The sequence below is a fragment of the Rhinoraja longicauda genome, chromosome 12, assembly GCF_053455715.1.
Source record: "Rhinoraja longicauda isolate Sanriku21f chromosome 12, sRhiLon1.1, whole genome shotgun sequence".
NCBI lineage: Eukaryota > Metazoa > Chordata > Chondrichthyes > Rajiformes > Arhynchobatidae > Rhinoraja > Rhinoraja longicauda.
This window is the reverse complement of record NC_135964.1, coordinates 47,480,721-47,501,587: the sequence shown is the minus strand read 5'-3', so window position 1 is coordinate 47,501,587 and position 20,867 is coordinate 47,480,721. Positions and strand designations below refer to the sequence as shown.

General features: G+C 41.2%; 1 protein-coding gene across 5 annotated transcripts in view; it reads right to left on the bottom strand.

Moving 5' to 3' along the window:
* Positions 1-20,867, bottom strand: part of itsn1 (intersectin 1 (SH3 domain protein)) — a 165,107-nt gene that overhangs the window by 71,108 nt on the left and 73,132 nt on the right. For 4 of the 5 annotated variants that reach the window (XM_078409696.1, XM_078409695.1, XM_078409698.1 and 1 more), the window contains 7 exons: positions 19,036-19,253; positions 17,188-17,309; positions 12,293-12,307; positions 9,075-9,307; positions 6,033-6,192; positions 3,677-3,882; positions 1,836-1,918 (listed from right to left, as the gene is read on the bottom strand). In XM_078409696.1, the coding sequence (XP_078265822.1) occupies positions 1,836-1,918; positions 3,677-3,882; positions 6,033-6,192; positions 9,075-9,307; positions 12,293-12,307; positions 17,188-17,309; positions 19,036-19,253 (1,037 nt within the window). The remainder of the gene's footprint in view (positions 1-1,835; positions 1,919-3,676; positions 3,883-6,032; positions 6,193-9,074; positions 9,308-12,292; positions 12,308-17,187; positions 17,310-19,035; positions 19,254-20,867) is intronic. The other variant, XM_078409697.1, reaches the window with a different exon arrangement.

Sequence of the window (20,867 nt, the reverse complement as noted above, 5' to 3'; positions counted from 1 at the left end):
AATTAAAATCAAATGAGGCAAATAAACAAAGCAGCTTTAAATAAGCAGATTGACTCAATAGGCTAAATATACCACACTGAGCGGAAGTAATAGAAATTAAATTAAGTCTCTGATAAAAGTCATTTGACATAAAAGAGTGATAAGTGTTAAATAACTAATGCATAATGAATAAACGCAGTATAAATATAATGCTGCAATGATTGTGCTTTGGAACTGGTATTTTTAGACTGTCATGCTTAATTTCCTTCAAATTATTAAATTCATTTTTTAAAATGGTTCCTAAACTCACTTTGAGCAGATGGTTATGGAAGCTTTAAGTATTTAGACATTTAAATGTTAGTGCAAAATTGGATTTTGAATTTGAGAAGACCATTTACGTCTTAAATTAAGCCTATAAGGAGGGAATAAAACAGACATTAAAAAAATACTGTGTGATGGAGTCTACGTGTTAAACTGCACTAGAATGAACACTTAGTGTTTCTCAGATGTTAACCATTTCACACAACCCAGATAAATTTCTATGGTGTATTATTTAGGTCTGAATTGTGGTTACTTAATTACTTTTCATAAAATTCAAGTTAAAAACAGGGTTAGAAACAAACTTGGTTAGTTTTTGGCTGTCTTAGCAAAGAGGAAAAGATCACAGTAAAACCATGACCTCAGTTGCTCCAAATCAAATGTAGGATTGTTCTTGGTCTAGTTACTATTCAAATTTTAAAATCAATGGCACATCAGCTTAACATTTTTGCTATTTCCATGAGCAAAGTTAGGTGGGGGTGGGGGTGGGAACTGTAACATTGTCTCTCCCGAACGGAGACCCGACCTTTGTTTCTGTGTCGTGTCTCCGTTCCCGCTGCGGCCTACAACCGTCCATGCACCTGGAGCTGGCGGGCTCCGGCTGGGACCACCTGGGCTCTGGTTCGCAGAGCCCGCGGCCCGGACTCACCACCTGCGGCGCTGGCTGCCTTCAGATGCTGCGGGAGCGGCTGCGACTCGTCTCCGGAGGCTTCGGCGCGGGCATGTCGGAAGCCCGCAGGCCCCTGGGTGACCATCTGGCGTGGCCTTAAATAGGCCACGGGATTTTCTCCGCCGGCGGGGGCTTCAATGTCGGGAGCCCCGACCGCCCCGATGTGGCAACTCCAACAGCCTGACCGCGGGAGAAGACGGCAGGGGAAGAGAAAAAGACATTCTGGCCTTCCATCACAGTGAGGAGGGACTGGAGGAGACTCACTGTGATGGATGTTTCTTTTGTTTGGTGCTAGTTTATGATTGTATGTGTTATTGCATTTTTATTGATTATGCTTATTGGTCTTATTGTTGAACTGCAGGTAATTTTTCATTTCACTACACATTTATGTGTATGTGACAAATAAATGACTGTTGACTATTGACATGATATTTTAAGGGGACAATCCAGCCAACAACTGGCTACGAAAAACATGACCTTTTAAGTTTGAACATCATAGCAGTTACTTATTTGATAACAAAGGTTCATGACAATAGTTATAAAGGCTCTGCTTTGTATAAACCCAACATTGAACAGAATATTTCCATCAGTTTCAATCTTATAAATTTGCATGAAAACCGGAGAAAGTTTGAATACAGGTTTTTAATATTAATGTGAAATTAAAGAAAAAATCATGGGCATTATTTTGTCATTTCCAGAAAAACCTTCTACATTTATGCAAATAATTTATTGAAATTGCAAACACCTTAAAACCCGTGTTTAATTCAAACATTTAATTTAGAAGAGTCTTATCTCATCACCAGGGGGTCTTGCAAACTGAAACTGGAGTTAAACTGTCCCATTCAGATTTTAAACTACATATACTTACCATCTCCATGTGAAGCAATCACTTTTGATGGTGGGGTAGCCACTCTCTTCAAACTGGGTGGGCTTTCTGCGGCAGAATCCACACTTTGAGGACAAAAAACCCCCCCTCATCTTAATATATCGTAGTATATTTTCCACATGATCTTTGTTTGGGCTTTAACCTGAAGCTGGAATGCCCTTAAATTGTAGCACTTCATTTGTTGTTCACAACTTTCATATAAAAATGTTTTAAACAGTCAGAGTATCAATAATTCCTCCCACCAAGTCCACGCCAACCTTGCACACATTACATTCAATCCTACACTAATCCCATTGATTCTCCCCATACTCCCCTCGGATTCTATCACACATCTACAAGAGGAGCAATTTACAGTGGCCAATTAAACTACCAACCCACGTCTTCCGGCGTTCAATCAACTTTGGCAAAGACGTAATCTAGATGTGACCAGTAACATAAAGTCACTCAGTTTTGTTTATTGTCACGTGTACGGAGGTGCAGTGAAAAGCTTTTGTTGCGTGCTAACCAGTCAGCAGAAGGACAATACATGATTACAATCGTGTCATCCACATGTACAGCCACGGGTACAGATACAGAATAAAGGGAATGATGTTTAGTGCAAAATAAAGTCCAGTAAAATTTGATTACAGAATGTCCAAGGGTTTCCAATAAGGTAGAAAGTAGCTCAGGACTGCTCTCTAGTTGTTGATAGAATGGTTCTGTTGTCTGATAACAGCTGGGGAAACCAGCAAAGAATCTGGGTGTGTGTTTTCACACATATTGTTTGCCTGATGGGATTGGGGAGAAGTGGGAGTGACAAGGGTAAGCCTCATCATTCATTGTGTTGGTGGCCTTGCCAAGGCAGCGGGAGCTGTAAATGAAGTCAATTGAAGGGAGGTTGGCTTGTGTGTTGGTCTGGGCTGCGTCCACAATTCTCTGCAACGTATTGTTTTGTAACACTACTGAAACAGAATTTACTTTCGTAACTAAATATTTTCTACAAGTTTTTAAAAATGCCTTAAAATACAAAATTGACTAATAATTTTTAAAAAAATAGAAAATCTAAAGTAAATTTTTAATCATTAGATATACGTCTGTTCGCTCTTCTCTTGTACGCATCTCCCATGTGCAATTGCCTTCTCCTTTGGAGATTTATAGCCACAGTAATCTTGTTGAGAAAGCTGGGTTGGCTGCTCTCAAGCTGCTGTAAACAAACTCATCTGTATTTCTCTAATTTCCCTTCCCTGAAGTGAAATACAAAACCTTCAACACCTGCTCTTGAGCAAGACCAGATGGGCATTGTTTGTTCAGGTCAGCCACAAGCTCTAATCCTACCAGTCCATGTAAAGAAATAATCATTGGTGCTATTTTGACATTTCCAGAGCACACAGATGTATAAAGATAATAATTTGTTTTATACCAGTCGAGAGTTCCTCCTATTATTCAAGTGCCATTCCAGATTTCTCAAGGAATCATCAAACATTTAGAAATCAAACACAAATTGAATTTTGATTTCAAGCAAAATGTTTGCTTTCTTTTAGGATGGGCAAATCCACCGATAAGCCAAATCTTCCTCGTGCAAACAGGAGGAAAAGCATCTCATTACGCTGAGCATTGTTTGAAAATATTCAAGTTCAAAACACCTTCAAACTCAGGGTATTCGGGTAAATTATTTTGCAGTTTGCTTTTAGTTCTGTTCACAATGTCATTGCTAATTGACCAGCGGTGCTGGCTCGAAGGGCCGAATGGCCTCCTCCTGCACCTATTGTCTATAATTAATTGTAATCCGTTCAAGTAAACACAAAGAAAAAACTAGGAACTGGAAATGTTTTAAAAAAACATACCTGACAGATTTCCTTACGGGTCCCGAAATGAGTTTCACGTAGGATTTGGGGAACCAGCCCTTTTGTCCATGAACTTCTCCAAACCACCACATATCCTGTTGTTCTAGAACAGTGATTATGTCATTTTTGTTGAAGTTGAGGTGATTGTCCTTCTTTGCCCTCCAAGGATATAAAGCTTGGGCTTGAAGCCCTTCAACCTTCTCCCCCTGCCAAAGAAATAATGTCATTAAGCTGGAAAGAGTTCAGAATAGACTCATCAGGATACCGGGACTTGAACTATAAAGGAGAAGGGCTGGGACATTGTTTTCCCTCTGGAGTATAGGAGGCCGTGGGGTAACCTCATGGTCAATACTCATGTTGCCAGGCAGAATCAGATCATACAAAACCACGAGTGGCAAAGATAAGGTGAACAAACAGTCGTTCCGCCTGCACTCCCAAGAGTTGAGGTCCACAACCCGAGGGCACAGGTTTAAGCTGAGATTTATAAGGGAGACCAGAGGGCCAATTTCTTCATAGAGGGCGATGGCCAGGTGAAACAGACTGCCAGCCGGAGATGCAGAGACAGGAAATCCATTTGATAAATCCATGCTGACTTTGCCTGTCTTCACGTTCTTAATATTAGGTTCTAGCATTTTCATCACCACTGATAATATCCAACTGGTTTAGACTTTAGGGAGAGCTCAGAAACAACCTGTACAGCCCATGTAGTCCGCGTCGACCAGCGATCCCTGTACACTAGCACCATCCTATACACGGGCGAAAATTTTACAAGAAGCCAATTAACCTACAAACCTATACATCTTTGGAGTGTGGGGCGAAACGAGAGCGCCCAGAGAAAACCCAAGCAGGTCACAGGAAGAACCTACAAACTCCATACAGACAGCACCCGCAGTCAGGATCAAACCCAGGTCTCTGGTGCTGTAAGGCAGCAATTCTACCATTGCACCACTGAACGGCCCTTTTTAAAATATATCTTAAGACTCTGGTTTATAGCTCCCCGTTTTCTCTCTCGCTCCTTCGTTAAGTAATGGGGTCACAACTGCTGCCATCCATGCTGTGATAACTGCTGGTGACTGGAATTTTGGATGATGACTTTCAGTGTATCCATCACCTCTTCAAACCCACACAATGGAGGTCATTTGGATTTACTACCTTCCGTTCGGTCTCTTAGTTCTCCTGTACCTTTTTTAAAGCAATGATAACTTCTATGAACATCAGGTTTACTTTCTTTGCTGTATCCTTACTAAATTTAATTCCTCCCATTCATGACGGCAAGGAACATGTTAATTTATATATTTATTTTTATATAATTACATATCTTTATACAATTACATAATTATAATCTTGTTCCTTTTGAACATCTACAATCTCTCAGTTTGGTATTGGATATCTTCTTTGACTACTTATTCCAATTTCCTTTGCAGTATGAACTTCTTGGCATTCCTCACCTAATTTGGAAATTTGCCCAATCCTGAGGCTTACTACATTTTTGCAGCATCATCCATCTTTTTGATCTAACACTACCCCCAACTTCCACCGGTTCCTATAACTAGGTGACTTTGCATGTTTGGAATTTTGCCTTAAAGGAGACATTTTATTTGTAATCCAAGTAATAATCCTTCTGTTGTGCCTAACCTGCTGAGCATTTCATCAAGTGTTCGCTCACCTTAGCGTTGCTTTCAGTTTTTAATCAACAAAATAGCAAAGAACTGAATTCAAATTATACATAGTCAATTTAAAGCCCAGTCGACCAATACACCATTTGCCCCTGGGATGAATTTAAGCCCAACATGCTGGGCAAATCAAGAGTGATGATACACTAAACAAACCCTCCACCAAGCTATGTTAAGATGCAAGGTCAGCCAGGGCTCAGGGGAGGGAGAGGTGCTTTGGGCGAGAAAGGGGAGGGAACACCCCCCCTCCACTTTCTCCCCCCCAAGAAACCCCCCCTCCCCCTTCCTCCACCTCTCCCTTCTCGAGCCCCGGTTGACCTTGCACCTATCTATCCCCTCCCTGCATGGCTAAGCAATTCGCACCTCCTCAATCCTCTAACTACACAACTTGCAGTTCCCTAATCCTTTTGTGTGTGTTCATTTCTGGCACTTGTCCAACCATCTGCCTATCAAAACCTCCCCTCGCTCATGTTCACCTATGACTTGCCGTGCTCTGTCCTGTCCCTCCATTCTTCTAGCTTTCTTTCTGCACACCCCTGCATTCAGTCTGAAGAAGGGTTCCCAACATGAAAATCATCTATCCATGTTCTCCAGGGATGCTGCCTGAACCGAGCCTACTGGTAACTGAGTGACTCCAGCGTTTTGTGTCCTTCCTTCAGCTAACAGTTGCATTTATTACCCACCTGGCCTAACACAGGCGACGGAGATGATCCAGACACAGTAGCAGGGGTGAATGCCGATCTCTGACGTGGCTGACCCGCACTAGGAACAGTGAGTGAAGGCTGTGCTGCCCAAGCATCCCAGTTGTCGTTCTCCGGTTTCTCAGTGGTTGTAGTGGGCCAACTGAACAAAATGAAGTACAAGAATTTAAAAGCAGCTTTGTTAATCAAACCTTTTTACAGGTTGAAATAGTCAACCCCATTCTCCTGCCTTCTCTCCATAACCTTGAACACCCTTATCAATCCTACACCCTCCCACTGCTGGAAACATCCTCTCCACATCCACTCTACCCAGGCCTTTCCCGGTAGAAACTAAAGAACTGCAGATGCTGGTTTACAAATAAAGGACACAAAGTGGTGGAGTAACTTAGTGGGTCAGGTAACATCTTTGATAGGTGACGTCTCGGGTCAGAACCCTACTCAGAACGTCATCTATCCATGTTCTCCAGAGATGCTGCTGGACCCGCTGAGTTATTCCAACACTGTGTCCCTTTTTTAAAATCAAATTGGCAAAACTGTTTCCCTGCAGCGAAAGCCAAGCTGAATATTCCTTACCAATGATCGCCTTTCCAAATGTTGGTATATCCAGTTCCTCAAAATCCCCTTGATTAACTTTCCCACCACTTACTTTAAGGTCCCCAGCCTCTAGTCCCCTTAGTATGTACTTGCAGCCCTTAAGTACAGGTACAAGTACAGTATTGTAAATGGCTTGACTGTAATCATGCACTGTCTTTCTGCTGGCTGGATAGCACGCAACAAAAGTCTCACTGTACCTCGGTACATGTGACAATAAATTAAACTGAAACAATATTAGCCACTCTCCAGACTTCCATTACCTCACTCTCAGCTTTAATCCTTGTCAAGAATCAATGTGGGTTACTCTGACAGCAAATATTACTTTACAGTCCTAAGTGGTTTTTTATCCCCATAATTCTCTTTTGTAGTAGAATTTAAAAGTTAAATACAGGACTATTTTGCAGAGGAGTTTAATTTTTTTTTTAAAGCCAAAGAAATTTTGAATGGTTATGTTCCTGACTGTATGAAGGTGCAAGAATAACAACAACTTATTGACTTCAAGCTACGTTTAATGAGCACAAGGATGCAAGGTTACAGACCAAGCCGCAGCTCCCAAACAACACGACTCCCCCGGGTAACACGCATGCGCAAGATAACTTCTTGCAGGAACGGCATCTGCAAACACCCGACATGAACAGTGAATACAGTGACTGATCTACACTGACCTATACAGGACACTGCAGACCATTTAGCCTGGCCATCGGTTATCAAGATGAAGTCTGATCTGTGATCCAAATCCTTACAGTTGTCTTTTCCCATTATTCATTAACCTCTTTGGTTAACATCTCACTCACAAAAATTAAATGACCCAACTTCCATTGGTGTAGCAACATTTCCTAACTTCACTTCCACAACCATTGCTTGTTTATTTAAAAAAAGACTCAGCTCTCCAGCAGTGAAAATACAGAGAAAATTATTGATTTGCCCCAACAATTTTGAAATCCCGATCAAATCCTTTCACCAATCCCAGTCAACAGGAAGAGAACGTAATCTCTCCGAGGCATTTCACTACTGGAATCTCAGCATTTAGATTTTTTTTTTAGATTTAGAGATACAGCGCAGAAACAGGCCCTTCGGCCCACCTGGTCCGCGCCGCCCAGCGATCCCCGCACACTAACACTATCCTACACCCACCAGGGACAATTTTTACATTTGCACAGCCAATTAACCTACATACCTGCACGTCTTTGGAGTGTGGGAGGAAACCGAAGATCTCGGAGAAAACCCAAACAGGTCACGGGGAGAACGTATAAACTCCATACAGACGGCACCCGTAGTCAGGATCGAACCCGAGTCTCCGGCACTGCATTCGCTGTAAGGCAGCAACTCTACCGCTGCGCCACCGTGTCGTGTAATTTACAATTACAAGCAAACTATATTTGCAAGCCAAAAATATTCTGACAGATATTAAAGGAGGTACATTTCCCATATATCAGAAACCATAAGATCACCGACACAGGAGAGCATTGGGCCTTTTGACCCATCGAGTCTGCTCCGCCATTCGATCATGGCTGATCTATTTTTCTCTCTCAACCCCATTCCCCTGCCTTCTGCCCCTAACCTTAGACGCCCTTCCTCCTACTAATCTGAGACTCTCCCATAACTGGAAACATCCTCTCCACATCCACACTCTGTCTAGGAAATGGATTTGCCCATGAAAAATTATCATTGCACTGAACTCAATGTTAAATATATGGCCACTATTTGTACGCAGGCTGGAATGAATATGTAGTTCACAGGCAGCAGCTTGTAAAAAGAAAGCCATTTAAATTTACGCATAAGTCTAAAATGAGAACTGCATCTTGAGATCATTAACATTTTGGTTCAACAAGGAAATATTTACAAGTTTTGCAGTGTCTGCTGCAATCCAACCTATCAGAAATACAGCAGTTCCCCCCCCCCCACCCCCACCACCAATGAGCTGGGAATGTATAAATACATGACATTTTAGAAAATGCCCTGACCAGGAAATAATTACATTCCACCAGTTTAGCAGTTATTTAGACAATTTGGTCGCAGAGTACCCAAGCAGTGGCAAGAACGAAACAGGGGCTAGCAATTAAATACAAAAACAGAAACAATACATTGTGGACCAAAGGTCTTGTTTCTGTACTATTCTAATACTCTGCATTTCATACAGCTGCACATTAAGCCTCGTCCCCTTGACTAAGGGAACAGAATTTCAGTGGAATTACATTTCCACAAATTCAGAGATGGTAGAGCTTTGTTATAAATTTTAGCACAATGTTTTTAAGCTTTCAACAAAAAAGAAAGTGCCAGCTGAAAAATTATTTTGACATCAAACTATCATTTAGTTTGCATTTAATCACTAGTTTACTTTCAATTCTATTCCCGATATATTCTAGTGTAATTATAATTAGTTGCCTTGGACGTAACGCCAACCCTATAAATAAATACACGTGCACTTACGTGGAGCTAAAATCTGCCCAATTGGAGGATGTGGTGCTCTCGGGCATGGGCTGTGCAACACCAGCAGTCACTGTGTGAGGAGCAATCTTTGCAGTAAGTCTTGTTCCTGGTGGTAAAGTCGGTGGCAGTTCACTCTCCAGAATTTTCTCTGCGTAATTCGCAGGAAACCATCCAGTTTTTCCCTTCAGTTCACCTCCAAGCCACCCAGGTTCACCAGTCTGGCTTTCGTCCACCTAACACAAAGCAAATCAAGAACATTCAATTAATTGTCTCTTGAAAGGAACTTCCTTCATATGTATGATGATTATTAAATTTGCAACAAAAAAAAAGTCAGCCCCCAAAACTCAATCTCAGGTTCAATCTATTCACAATGTTTTATCTTTCTGATGAAAAAATATACTATTATCCAAAACTAAAAATGTTCAGAATACCAAAAAAGGGACTTGTTTCACTGCTTTTGCAATGCAATTAGTGTATGTTTTATTGCAGTAAAAAAACATTCCAGCTGGAATCGATGCAAGAGGTATATAATTGTTGGCCAATTAAAAACAGAGACCATTCTGCGACAGCATTGATTTATACAAGGAATCTTCAAATTGTAATTTACTAACAAATAGTCAACAAATGTTCCAATTAGTGAAAGGCTGACCATGCAACGATAGAAACATTATGAGCCAAAATTACCGCCTTTTACAAATCGTAAAATTCTTAAACTATTCATGGCAGGAGGTGTTCTTTGAGAGTGCAGGGGTGATAAAAGAAGCCTCTGATTTTGAAAGGGACATAACAAGCAAGGACAGACAGATTTCAAACATTCAACATTCCCACCACATTTAACTTTCTTGAACATGCCTAACATTCCCCCAAAGGCTGAAGCTTCCAGCTACACAAATGTGTATGAAGGAACTACAGATGTTGGTTTAAGTACAGACTATTCATTACTGACTGCAGAAATAAATGTACAAACATGCATTTTCATTAAAATATTTATTTTTTCTCCAATGCAGGGCGGCGCTGAGCTTAAAGTCAGTTAATTAAAAAGATATGGTGCAGAAATGAAGGTCTATTATCGTATCTGCCACTCACAATGTGTAGGAAGGAACTACAGATGCTGGTTTATACCAAAGATAGACACAAAATGCTGGAGTAACTCAGCAGGTCAGGCAACATCTCTGGAGGAAAGGAATAGGCGCTGAAACGTCACCTATTCCTTTTCTGCACCTCATCATGTTGAATCTCTAAACTAAACTAGTGTGAGTGGATGATCAATGGTCAACATGGACTTGGTGGGGCTAGCAGCCAATTTCCATACTATCAAGTCAAGTCAAGTCAAGTTTATTTGTCACATGCACATACACGATGTGCAGTGAAATGAAAGTGGCAATGCCTGCAGATTGTGCAAAAAAAATTACAGTTATAGCATATAAATAAAAGTTAATACAGAGAAGGCAAAATTTAGTCCCTGGAGTTATAAAAGTTTACAGTCCTGATGGCCTGTGGGAAGAAACTCTGTCTCATCCTCTCCGTTTTCACAGCATGACAGCGGAGGCGCTTGCCTGACCGTAGCATCTGGAACAGTCCGTTACTGGGGTGGCAGGGGTCCCTCATGATCTTGCTTGCTCTGGATCTGCACCTCCTGATGTATAGGTCCTGCAAGGGGGGGGGGGGGGGGGGGCGGCGAGTGTAGTTCCCATGGTGCGTTCTGCCGAAACTATACTTCTAAAACAAACCTAACTTTTTACCCTTTCCTTCAATGCACAAATGGTGGTGTAACATTGACTGTTGAAATGCTGCATATTTCCTGCTTAACCAAAGAAATTGAACTTTCTATCTTAGATGTGTGCCATTGATTATTTCTATGTACTTGCCGACATGGAAACATTCTTGCATCTTTCGATTCTGACATTCAGATCACGCAACAAAACGGTATTTTTGGATGAATAGAAAGCACCAAGTACTGTATGCATTATATACTGAAGGTCACAGATTTGTAATTTCACAGAAAAGGATAGAATTTCAAAATGTAATTACATAATACCAAGAAGAGGCAAGAGAAGAGTCAAGTGCTTTATTATCGTATGTACCCAAAAGGAAAAATTATGTCCTTACTTGCAGCAGCACAATAGGTTTGTAAAGAGTGCTCAATCTATATACTAAAACTCTTGTTTGTTCGCTTGTTCCTGAATTACAGCCAAAACGGTACACGATAGCGCGACAATTTTAGGCCCACCTTACTCACCGTCGTCCCGTGGTCCTATGGATAAAGTTTCATTTTTTAATCAGTGTTATATTTTTAAAGTTATTGACATCTTAAAGTTTTTTAAATCACGCATGCGCAGTTGGGGCTCCATTGGACTGCTACTTACGTAAGATGGCCGACACGTCCCCGCGTGCGCAGGACCAACTGTGCCTGCGCAGTTAGGGTCCGTTGAGCAGGGCTCGGCTGCCTGTCTCTTGGGGAGGGTTTGCCGGCTCTGTAGCAGGGGGAGAGCCAGGCCTGGTGCCGGGAGAAGCAGCCGGAGCCTGGGCCTGGACGTGACCAGGTAACTGCGAGCCTGATGTGGGCCAGGGGGAAAGGCGGCGGCGGCAGCAGCAGCAGTGAGGCCGGGCGTTGGAGGTGGAGGCAGAGGCCTGGCACTGGGCCTGGCCTCGGCTCCCCCGTCCCCCCCTCCTCTCCACATATCAATTCTCCTCAAAGGAAGTAGAGGAGACGATGGGCTTGCTTTATATTTGCCTCAATGTGCTGGGTCAAGGATGGGGATCTTTACAGATATGCACGCCCAGGAATTTGAAGTTTTGACTCTCATCGCCATTGACCCGTTGATGAAGATAGGTTTTTGTGGATCCTTGGCCTTCCTCTTCTAAAGTCAACAATCGGTTCCTTGGTTTTACCAACGTCAGGAGCAAGGATGAAGTTCTGGCACCATTCAATCAGATGATCGATCTCCCTCCTATACTCCGACTCATCATTATTCCTAATTCATCCAACAACGGCAGTGTTGTTGGTGAATTTAACGATGGAGTTGAAACTCTGTCCAGCTACACAGTCATGGGTATAGAGTAGAGCAGCGAGCTGAACACAGCCTTGAGCTGCCTAAACCTGAAAAGGTGTTGTGGTCAGGTTCTTTGAGATTTTCTTTCACAAACAATAAAGGAAAAATACACAAGTATACAGAACAAATGGAAACGTCGGACCAAAAATGCTGTTGTTGACTTACCCATTCCCCTTTAACCTCCAACAGGAAAGCAAAAGATGCAAAAGGAAAGTAAAATAAAGGTTACAAATTTCATTAGTATATTAAAAAAGAAAATTCTGGATTTCAAAATGCTTTCTTTATAAGTAAAATGAATGCACAAAATGCTGGCAGAATGTTTTTAAAATTCCCATTTACATGAATTTGGATGACAGGATGGGTGCAAATGAATGTCAACATGTTTTTTTTAACCCAGTTGAAGGTCAAGTCATTGAGCCCACTGTCTACAGGCAAGAGTGCAGAGTTCAAAGCTCCGTACAAATTTCCAGCCTGACACTCTACACATGGCGATAAGCAAATACCAATAAATATCGAGATATCAGGAGATATTGAGAAAAAAAACCTGCAGATGCTGGTTTACAAAAAACAACAAATTGCTGGAGTAACAGTGGGTCCAACGGCATCTCTGGAGAACATGATGTTTCAGGTCAGATCCCTTCTTCAGGCTGATTGTGGTGGGGTGGGGGAGAGGAAGAAAGCTAGAAGCGAGGAAGGGCAGGACAAAACCGTGAGTGATGGGTGGATGCAGGTGAGAGGGAGGAGTTGATAGGCAGATGGTTGGACAAAGGCCAGAGATTAAAAGACTAAAAGGTGTGAAATGGGATAGCAGAGAAGCAAATTGTGAAGCCAGAGGAAGGAATAGAAGCAGAAAAAGAGGGGGGAAGGGAATAATGGTTTAGAGTCCAAGTGGGACACAGTGGGGAGGGGAGGAAACAAAAAGGGTTGTTTGTAGGTTAGTTACCTTAAATTGGAGAATTACATTTTCATACGGTGAGGTTATAAGCTACTCAGGCGGAATACGAGGTGCTGTTTGAGGTGCTAAGCAGCTTTGTTTGCGTGCTATCCAGTCATACAATTGAGTCATACACAAGTACATCAGGTAGTGCAAAAAGAAAATGAAAACCGAGTGCAGAATATAATGCTGCAGAAAGTGCAGACAAAAAAGTGTAGGGGCGGCAATGAGGTATGTTGGAAGACCTAGACTTCATCCTGAGCTCTTGAGAGGACTGTTCGGCAGTCTGTTAACAATGAAGAAGAAGCTATTCCTGAATCTGGTGGCATGCATTATTTTATCTCCTCACTCCTGTTCGGGAGATGAAGTGACTGGGATGCAAATGGCCCTTGATTATGTTGGCTTTGCTGGGGCAATGTGAAATATAAATTGACTCGATGGGGCAGAGGGGTGGTTGGGCTGGTTTGTATGATGGGCTGGGCAACATCCAAACTCGGCTATTTCTTGGATCTTGGACAGAGATATTGCCAAACCAAGCTGTGATGTATCCCAAGAAAATGGTTTCTGCACAGCTTCCGTAGAAGTTGGCAAGAGTCATTGGAGACAGGGAGAAGCGTACTATTATACATGCTATCATTAATATATGTTAAACTAAAACCAGATTTGCTCTTGTGGTGAACACAAATGCTGCAAAGGAACAATTGCTAGGATCAACGGGATTATCCAAAGTATCCTGGTCAATACTTATCCCATACCAAAATCGCAAGGAAGATTATCTGGTCATGATTATATTGTCATTTTCACAGCTGCCTGGTTTCCAACAATTCTAACAATGACTACATTTAGAGTTTCATTTATTTGGCTGCAATGCAGTGAGGAACGTACTGAAAAGAACAAGATGTGCCATTGCATCCAAACTTTACTACAACATTTTCCACAGCTGAGAAATAGCATAATTACAACCCAGCATGTTTTGAAATCCAAATTTGGGTCAGCACAAAATTTCTTCTTAAAATTAATAGTCTGAACTGTGAATGATTTAAGGCAAAATCTGTACCGATTTGAGCCATGAACTATTAAGAGTTCATGTTTACTTTGATTACATTATTTCACACAGTTAAAAACTCCACTTTTTATAATACAAAGATATCACTATTTACTGAAAATGCTCAAGAGCTATGATGTAATGATCAAACAATCAGTGCAAACAAAGAACTTACTGAATTTAGAAAATCATCTACATGTGCTATTATTTTACAATGAAGATAGAAACAAATAAATGTGTTGAAATCTATTTAACATATCTTCAAATAGCGAATTAGAGCTTTGTCAACTCATTTTTAGAAATTCAAAGCAACCTTTACCAAGAACCAAAATGGATTACCGAATATTCTATTTGTGCAATTGGTCCTTTTGCAACATAAATTATTATTCAAGATTTCTGAATATTAAATATTTATTATGTATGCCATGCAAACAGGCATTTTAAATGAATCATCATGAACTTCCATTCCATTAATACAGGATTTTGTAACAAAGAGAAATCCAAGCAATTATAGTCATGCATTTTCAAATAAAAATAATTCACTGGAAAGGGCCAATCTGGGCAGTTCTGGTTGGAGAAACTTGTATTGCTTTCTCTGGGGCATCAGTGGTACCCTGAACACGCTGTCAAGGGTGGTGGAGGCACCTATGATAATGGCGTTTAAGAGGTGTTTAGATAGGCGCATGGATACGCAGGCAACAGAGGGATATAAATCATGCTCAATAGACAATAAGTGCAGGAGTAGGCCATTCGGTCCTTCGAGCCAGCACCACCATTCAATGTGATCATGGCTGATCATTCTCAATCAGTACCCCGTTCCTGCCTTCTCCCCATACCCCCTGCCTCTGCTATCCTTAAGAGCTCTATCTAGCTCTCTCTTGAATGCATTCAGAGAATTGGCCTCCACTGCCTTCTGAGGCAGAGAATTCCACAGATTCACAACTCTCTGACTGAAAAAGTTTTTCCTCATCTCCGTTCTAAATGGCCTACCCCTTATTCTTAAACTGTGGCCCCTGGTTCTGGACTCCCCCAACATTGGGAACATGTTTCCTGCCTCTAACGTGTCCAACCCCTTAATAATCTTATACGTTTCAATAAGATCCCCTCTCATCCTTCTAAATTCCAGTGTATACAAGCCTAGTCGCTCCAGTCTTTCAACATATGACAGTCCTGCTATTCCGGGAATTAACCTAGTAAACTTACGCTGCACGCCCTCAATAGCAAGAATATCCTTCCTCAAATTTGAAGACCAAAACTGCACATAGTACTCTAGGTGCGGTCTCACTAGGGCCCTGTACAACTGCAGAAGGACCTCTGCTCCTATACTCAACTCCTCTTGTTATGAAGGCCAACATTCCATTGGCTTTCTTCACTGCTTGCTGTACCTGCATGCTTCCTTTCAATGACTGATGTACTAGGACACCCAGATCTCGTTGTACGTCCCCTTTTCCAAACTTGACACCAGTCAGATAATAATCTGCCTTCCTATTCTTACCACCAAAGTGGATAACCTCACACTTATCCACATTAAACTGCATCTGCCATGCGTCCGCCCATTCACACAACCTGTCCAAGTCACCCTGCAACCTCAAAGCATCTTCCTCACGGTTCACACTGCCACCCAGCTTTGTATCATCTGCAAATTTGCTAATGGTACTTTTAATCCCTTCATCCAAGTCATTGATGTATATATGTATATTGTAAATAGCTGCGGTCCCAGCACCAAGCCTTGCGGTACCCCACTAGTCACTGCCTGCCATTCTGAAAGGGACTCATTTATCCCCACTCTTTGCTTTCTGTCTGTCAACCAATTTTCTATCCATGTCAGTACCCTACCCCCAATACCATGTGCTCTAATTTTGCCCACTAATCTCCTATGTGGGACCTTGTCGAAGGCTTTCTGAAAGTCGAGGTACACCACATCCACCGGCTCTCCCCTGTTAATTTTCATAGTTACATCCTCAAAAAATTCCAGTAGATTAGTCAAGCATGATTTCCCCTTCGTAAATCCATGCTGACTCGGAACGATCCTGTTACTGCTATCCAAATGCTCTGCAATTTCGTCTTTTATAATTGACTCCAGCATCTTCCCCACCACTGATGTCAGACTAACTGGTCTATAATTTCCCGTTTTCTCTCTCCCTCCTTTCTTAAAAAGTGGGATAACATTAGCTACCCTCCAATCCACAGGAACTGACCCTGAATCTATAGAACATTGGAAAATGATCACCAATGCGTCCACAATTTCTAGAGCCACCTCCTTAAGTACCCTGGGATGCAGACCATCAGGCCCTGGGGATTTATCAGCCTTCAGTCCCATCAGTCTACCCAAAACTTTTTCCTGCCTAATATGGATTTGCTTCAGCTCAGGAAGAGGCGATTAGTTTAACTTGGTATCGTATTCTGCACATCATGGGCTGAAGGCCACTTCCTGTTCTATGTTTTATTAGTGGCTAGGGAAGCATTTAATGGCTCCTGATATCAGTTATACAAGGTGGTGGATTGTCGAACCTGCTGCGGCCCACTGGGTGAAAGCAATCTCTGCAGTTATCATTGGTTTTGATGCAAAAGAAGCTTAAGTGCCCTCTGATACAACCTGACAACTATTAACCACATCACAATAAATCTGCAGATGCACATAATAAGACAAGGTTTTTCATGGAACAGGGGGAGGTTTTTCACCTATACAGATGTTCTATGTGAAATTTAGTATTTACACCTCTATATCTCAAAAGCTCAACATAAATTCAATTCCCTTGATGCTGTGGTGGAAAATGAATGAGTTTTCAGAAAATTAGCACTGGCATTCTGACTGCTACAAAATTGACATGATGATGTCTGTACCACCATCCAGGCAAATGCCGAGCATTGTTTTGTGCTGACTGTGTGATGCACAAAGGTTTAAAGAATACGTTCAACTATCCTGTCAATACTTAGCACGTTTAAATCAACAACAAAAACATTTTTAAAAAGCAAAAGCGTACAAATTTCACAGCTGGATAATTCATCCCTCTTTTTCATCCGGAAAGTACCTTAAACCATAAGCTTTTGACCAAGACAAGACAGAGAACGCTTACTTACCATTATGACATTCCCAGGGTGAATGGTAAGCTCATCATGGCTCCTAGCTTCAAATGGGTACAGTGCTTTATAATATACAACTTTAACACCATCTTGATCTGAATTTACTGAAGTAGGCCTTTCTGTTGAGAAAATGAAAGGAGAAACAATGTAATTTTATTACAGTAAAATCATTTTGCCATTGGTTTAGCTAAATTCCCCAAGTAAAATAGGACACTGTGCAAATATATAAAATGTATTGATTTTGTCTTTGCCATATCATAACAGCTGCAAGAGTTATAAACCAGTGCACAACATGGTTGAAGGAATTCAATTCGTCAAAAATTGCATTCCAAATTTTAGCCATGGCTTCTTTCTATTCTAATTTGAGAATACACAATCTGTTGAAAATATAACATTTCTTCATAACAGACCAAATTCCACCTGCAGTTCATTACTTTGTTAAACACAACAAACATTTGCATCTGTGCCTTTGACGCTTCCAGCCAAAAGGCTTCACTTTTGGAAAAAACACTCCCAGAAAATTTTAGGGACACTGCCATTTGACTGATTTTGTAACTTGGCATACAACTGCATAGAACAGCACAATGTTCCAAAGGGCTCCAGTGTCTGTGTCAAACACAAATTAAACAAATCCCTTCTGCTTGCACGTGATCCAAATCGTTCTACAATTTGTGCCCATCTACAAACCTCTTTAGAGCCGCTATCGTATCTACTTCCACCACGACCTCTGGCAATGTGTGCAGGCACACACCACGATGTAAAAAAAACAACTTGCCTTGCACAGAGTCAGAGAGTGATACAGGCCCTTCGGCCCAATTTGCTCACACTGGCAAACATGTCCCAGCTACATTAGTCCCACCTGCCTGCGCTTGGTCCATATCCATCCAAACCTGTCCTATCCATGTACTTGCCTAACTGTTTTTTGAACGCTGGGATAGTCCCAGCCTCAACTACCTCATGTGGCAGCTTGTTCCATGCACCCACTTATTGTGTGAAAAAGTTACCCCTCAGATTCTTATTAAATCTTTTTCCCTTCACCTTGAACCTATATCCTCTGGTCCTCAATTCTCCTACTCTGGGCAAGAGACTCTATTCCTCGTATGATTTTGTGCACATCTCCTTCAAACATTCTTCCTCTGACCTTAACGCTATGCCATTTTGTCTTTGACATTTCCACCCCGGGAGCAAGGTTCTGATCATCTACCCAATCTATGCCTCCCATATATTTTATTTTAATATAAACTTTTTATCAGGTCTCTGACCCTCCAGAGAAGACAAGTCAAGTTTGTCCAACCTCACCGTGCAGCCAATGCCCTTTTATCCAGTATCTGGATGATCCAATGATCATTCTGAAGAATGGTCTCGATCCGAAACTTTCTCCTATTCCTTCTCTCCAGAGATGCTGCCTTTCCTGTTGAGTTACTCCAGCATTTTGTGTCTACCCTCTAATCCAGGCAGCGTTGTGACAAATCTCTTCTGCATCCTCTCCAAAGCTGCACATTCTTCCTTCAATGAGACCCTGACTGATGAAGGCAAGCATACCACATGCCTTCTTTACCACTCTACTTGTGTTGTCACTTTCAGGGAGTTATGGAAAAGGGAATCAAGTCTTGAAAAACATAAACGATAGACTAAATTTGTAAATGCTGAAGTAATGAATGGTAAGAAATAACCAGGTTGAATTTACTCATAAACTTATTCAATCATACCAAACGAGTAAACGCCAAACCTTCCATCCTTTTTCAAGTTTCAGTGTTCTTTCCTCAAAGATACAGTAAAACTATGACAATGTCAATTGATTAAAAATGTGGGATTTGAAAAGTTGTTGCAATAACCAGACTGTACCTGGTGGCTGCCATCCACTCGGAGATGGTTTCTTTGACGGCTCCAGATGTGGTTGGAACATCTTGTTTAATATGTCCGGCTTGCTCTTTTCCTCTGTTTCTCTCTTTTGAAGTGGCTCTTCCCGCCTTCGATTTTCCTCCTGTTGGAGGTTTATTCGTCGATTTTCTTCATCATTTTGAACTTGTTCCTGCCAGAGTTTATCACGCTCCTGTGCTGATCTAAAGCAAATAGCAAATTTGTCAGGTCTTCATAATGATAAAAAAGAACACTAACCTAGGAAGAAAAATTAAGGGGATAACCATTCACACTTGCTCAGTCGTTTTAAATGAAAAGAAATCACTTGCACTTTAGAATGCAATTTTAATCGCTGCCCTATAATTTTTTTTGTCCTCTCTGCATATTTAACTTTATCGCTGTCCTCCAGTAAAATAGTATTTGCTCTCTTGCTGTATATATTAAATATGATTTCAGGTGATCTTCCTATTTATTGGCAATTTTTCCCATTTGAAGTGCACAAATATTTTTTTGTTTGCCTGTTCTGCATAAAGCAGACTCCATAACTTTACTCACTTCCAAGCTGAATTCTACAGTCAAAATGAAAGTTTCAGTCATTGGAATACAACATAATTTAAAATAAAATCACCGCTACAGGTGGCGGCAATTAGGAACAATGAGCAAAGCACATAAGAGTGCATGGAATAGAGGGATATGGATCATGTACAGGCAGATGAGACCGGTTTAATTTGGCATCATGTGTAAGTTTGACACTAACATTGTGGGCCGAAAGGCCCGATACTGTGCTGTACTGTTCAAAACTGAAAATCGCCATTTAATTTAGATGTGCAAACCTTCTTGGATTAGAAAGAGCTGTTTCTGTACCATGACACTCCCTTGATTGCATTTCAATTTAATCTGTTCTGGATAACACAAAATAAAAAGCACAAATGTTGGCCTCTGTCATTGCAATAAAACCAAGTAGAAAATGGTGCCATACAAGGAAGGAACCGCCAGACATCTGTTTTAGGTTGCATATTCCCTTTTAGATACGATTTTTTTTTGAAGGTTCAATCTAGTTTCATTAATTTGTCTTGTATGGGACTGAGTAATCAGATTGCTCAAAGTTTCACTTCCGTGATGTGAAGTTAACCCGACAACCTAATTGCCTCTGGTTCACTCTTATCAACAATGAAATGACCATGGACAAGAACCTCACCTCAAACTTTAATAAAATGAAGGTTATAATTCATTTTGGGACTTGACAACCAAATATTTAAAAATAACAAAGATTTAAGCAAATTAGTGGTGGGGTTACTCAATTTCTGGAGCATATTCATAGAGTAAATGCAAGGGTGAAGTATTCTATCTTGGAAAGGAATGACCAGGGTTGCAATTGAGCACAAGGAGGCATTGGAAAATAGAGAGAGTAATTTGAACACAGATACAACACAGCAAGGAATGACGAAGGTTGTGACCAATGCAACCCTGGATAAATTGCATTTAATCTGCTCTGGATAACATAATCCATGGACAAGTGGATGATTACTTGAACTATAGCAAAATTCAAAGCCATACGGAAAGAACAATCGGGATTAATTTTAGACTAAGTAACCACACCAACATGATGAGATGACAAGTTCTACCTGTGCCACAAATTTGTGCTTTTCAGGAAGTTAAAGATCAAATCTTGAGGACTGACATTTCCTTATTAATAAATTTCACCTCGATGATGATACCTAAACCATCTAATGAAGTTCAGTCTTTCTCGCAACAGAGCTACGATGTTAACTCTCCTTTGCACGTTCCTCCCTGTCTGCTGATGACCTTTCTCTGAG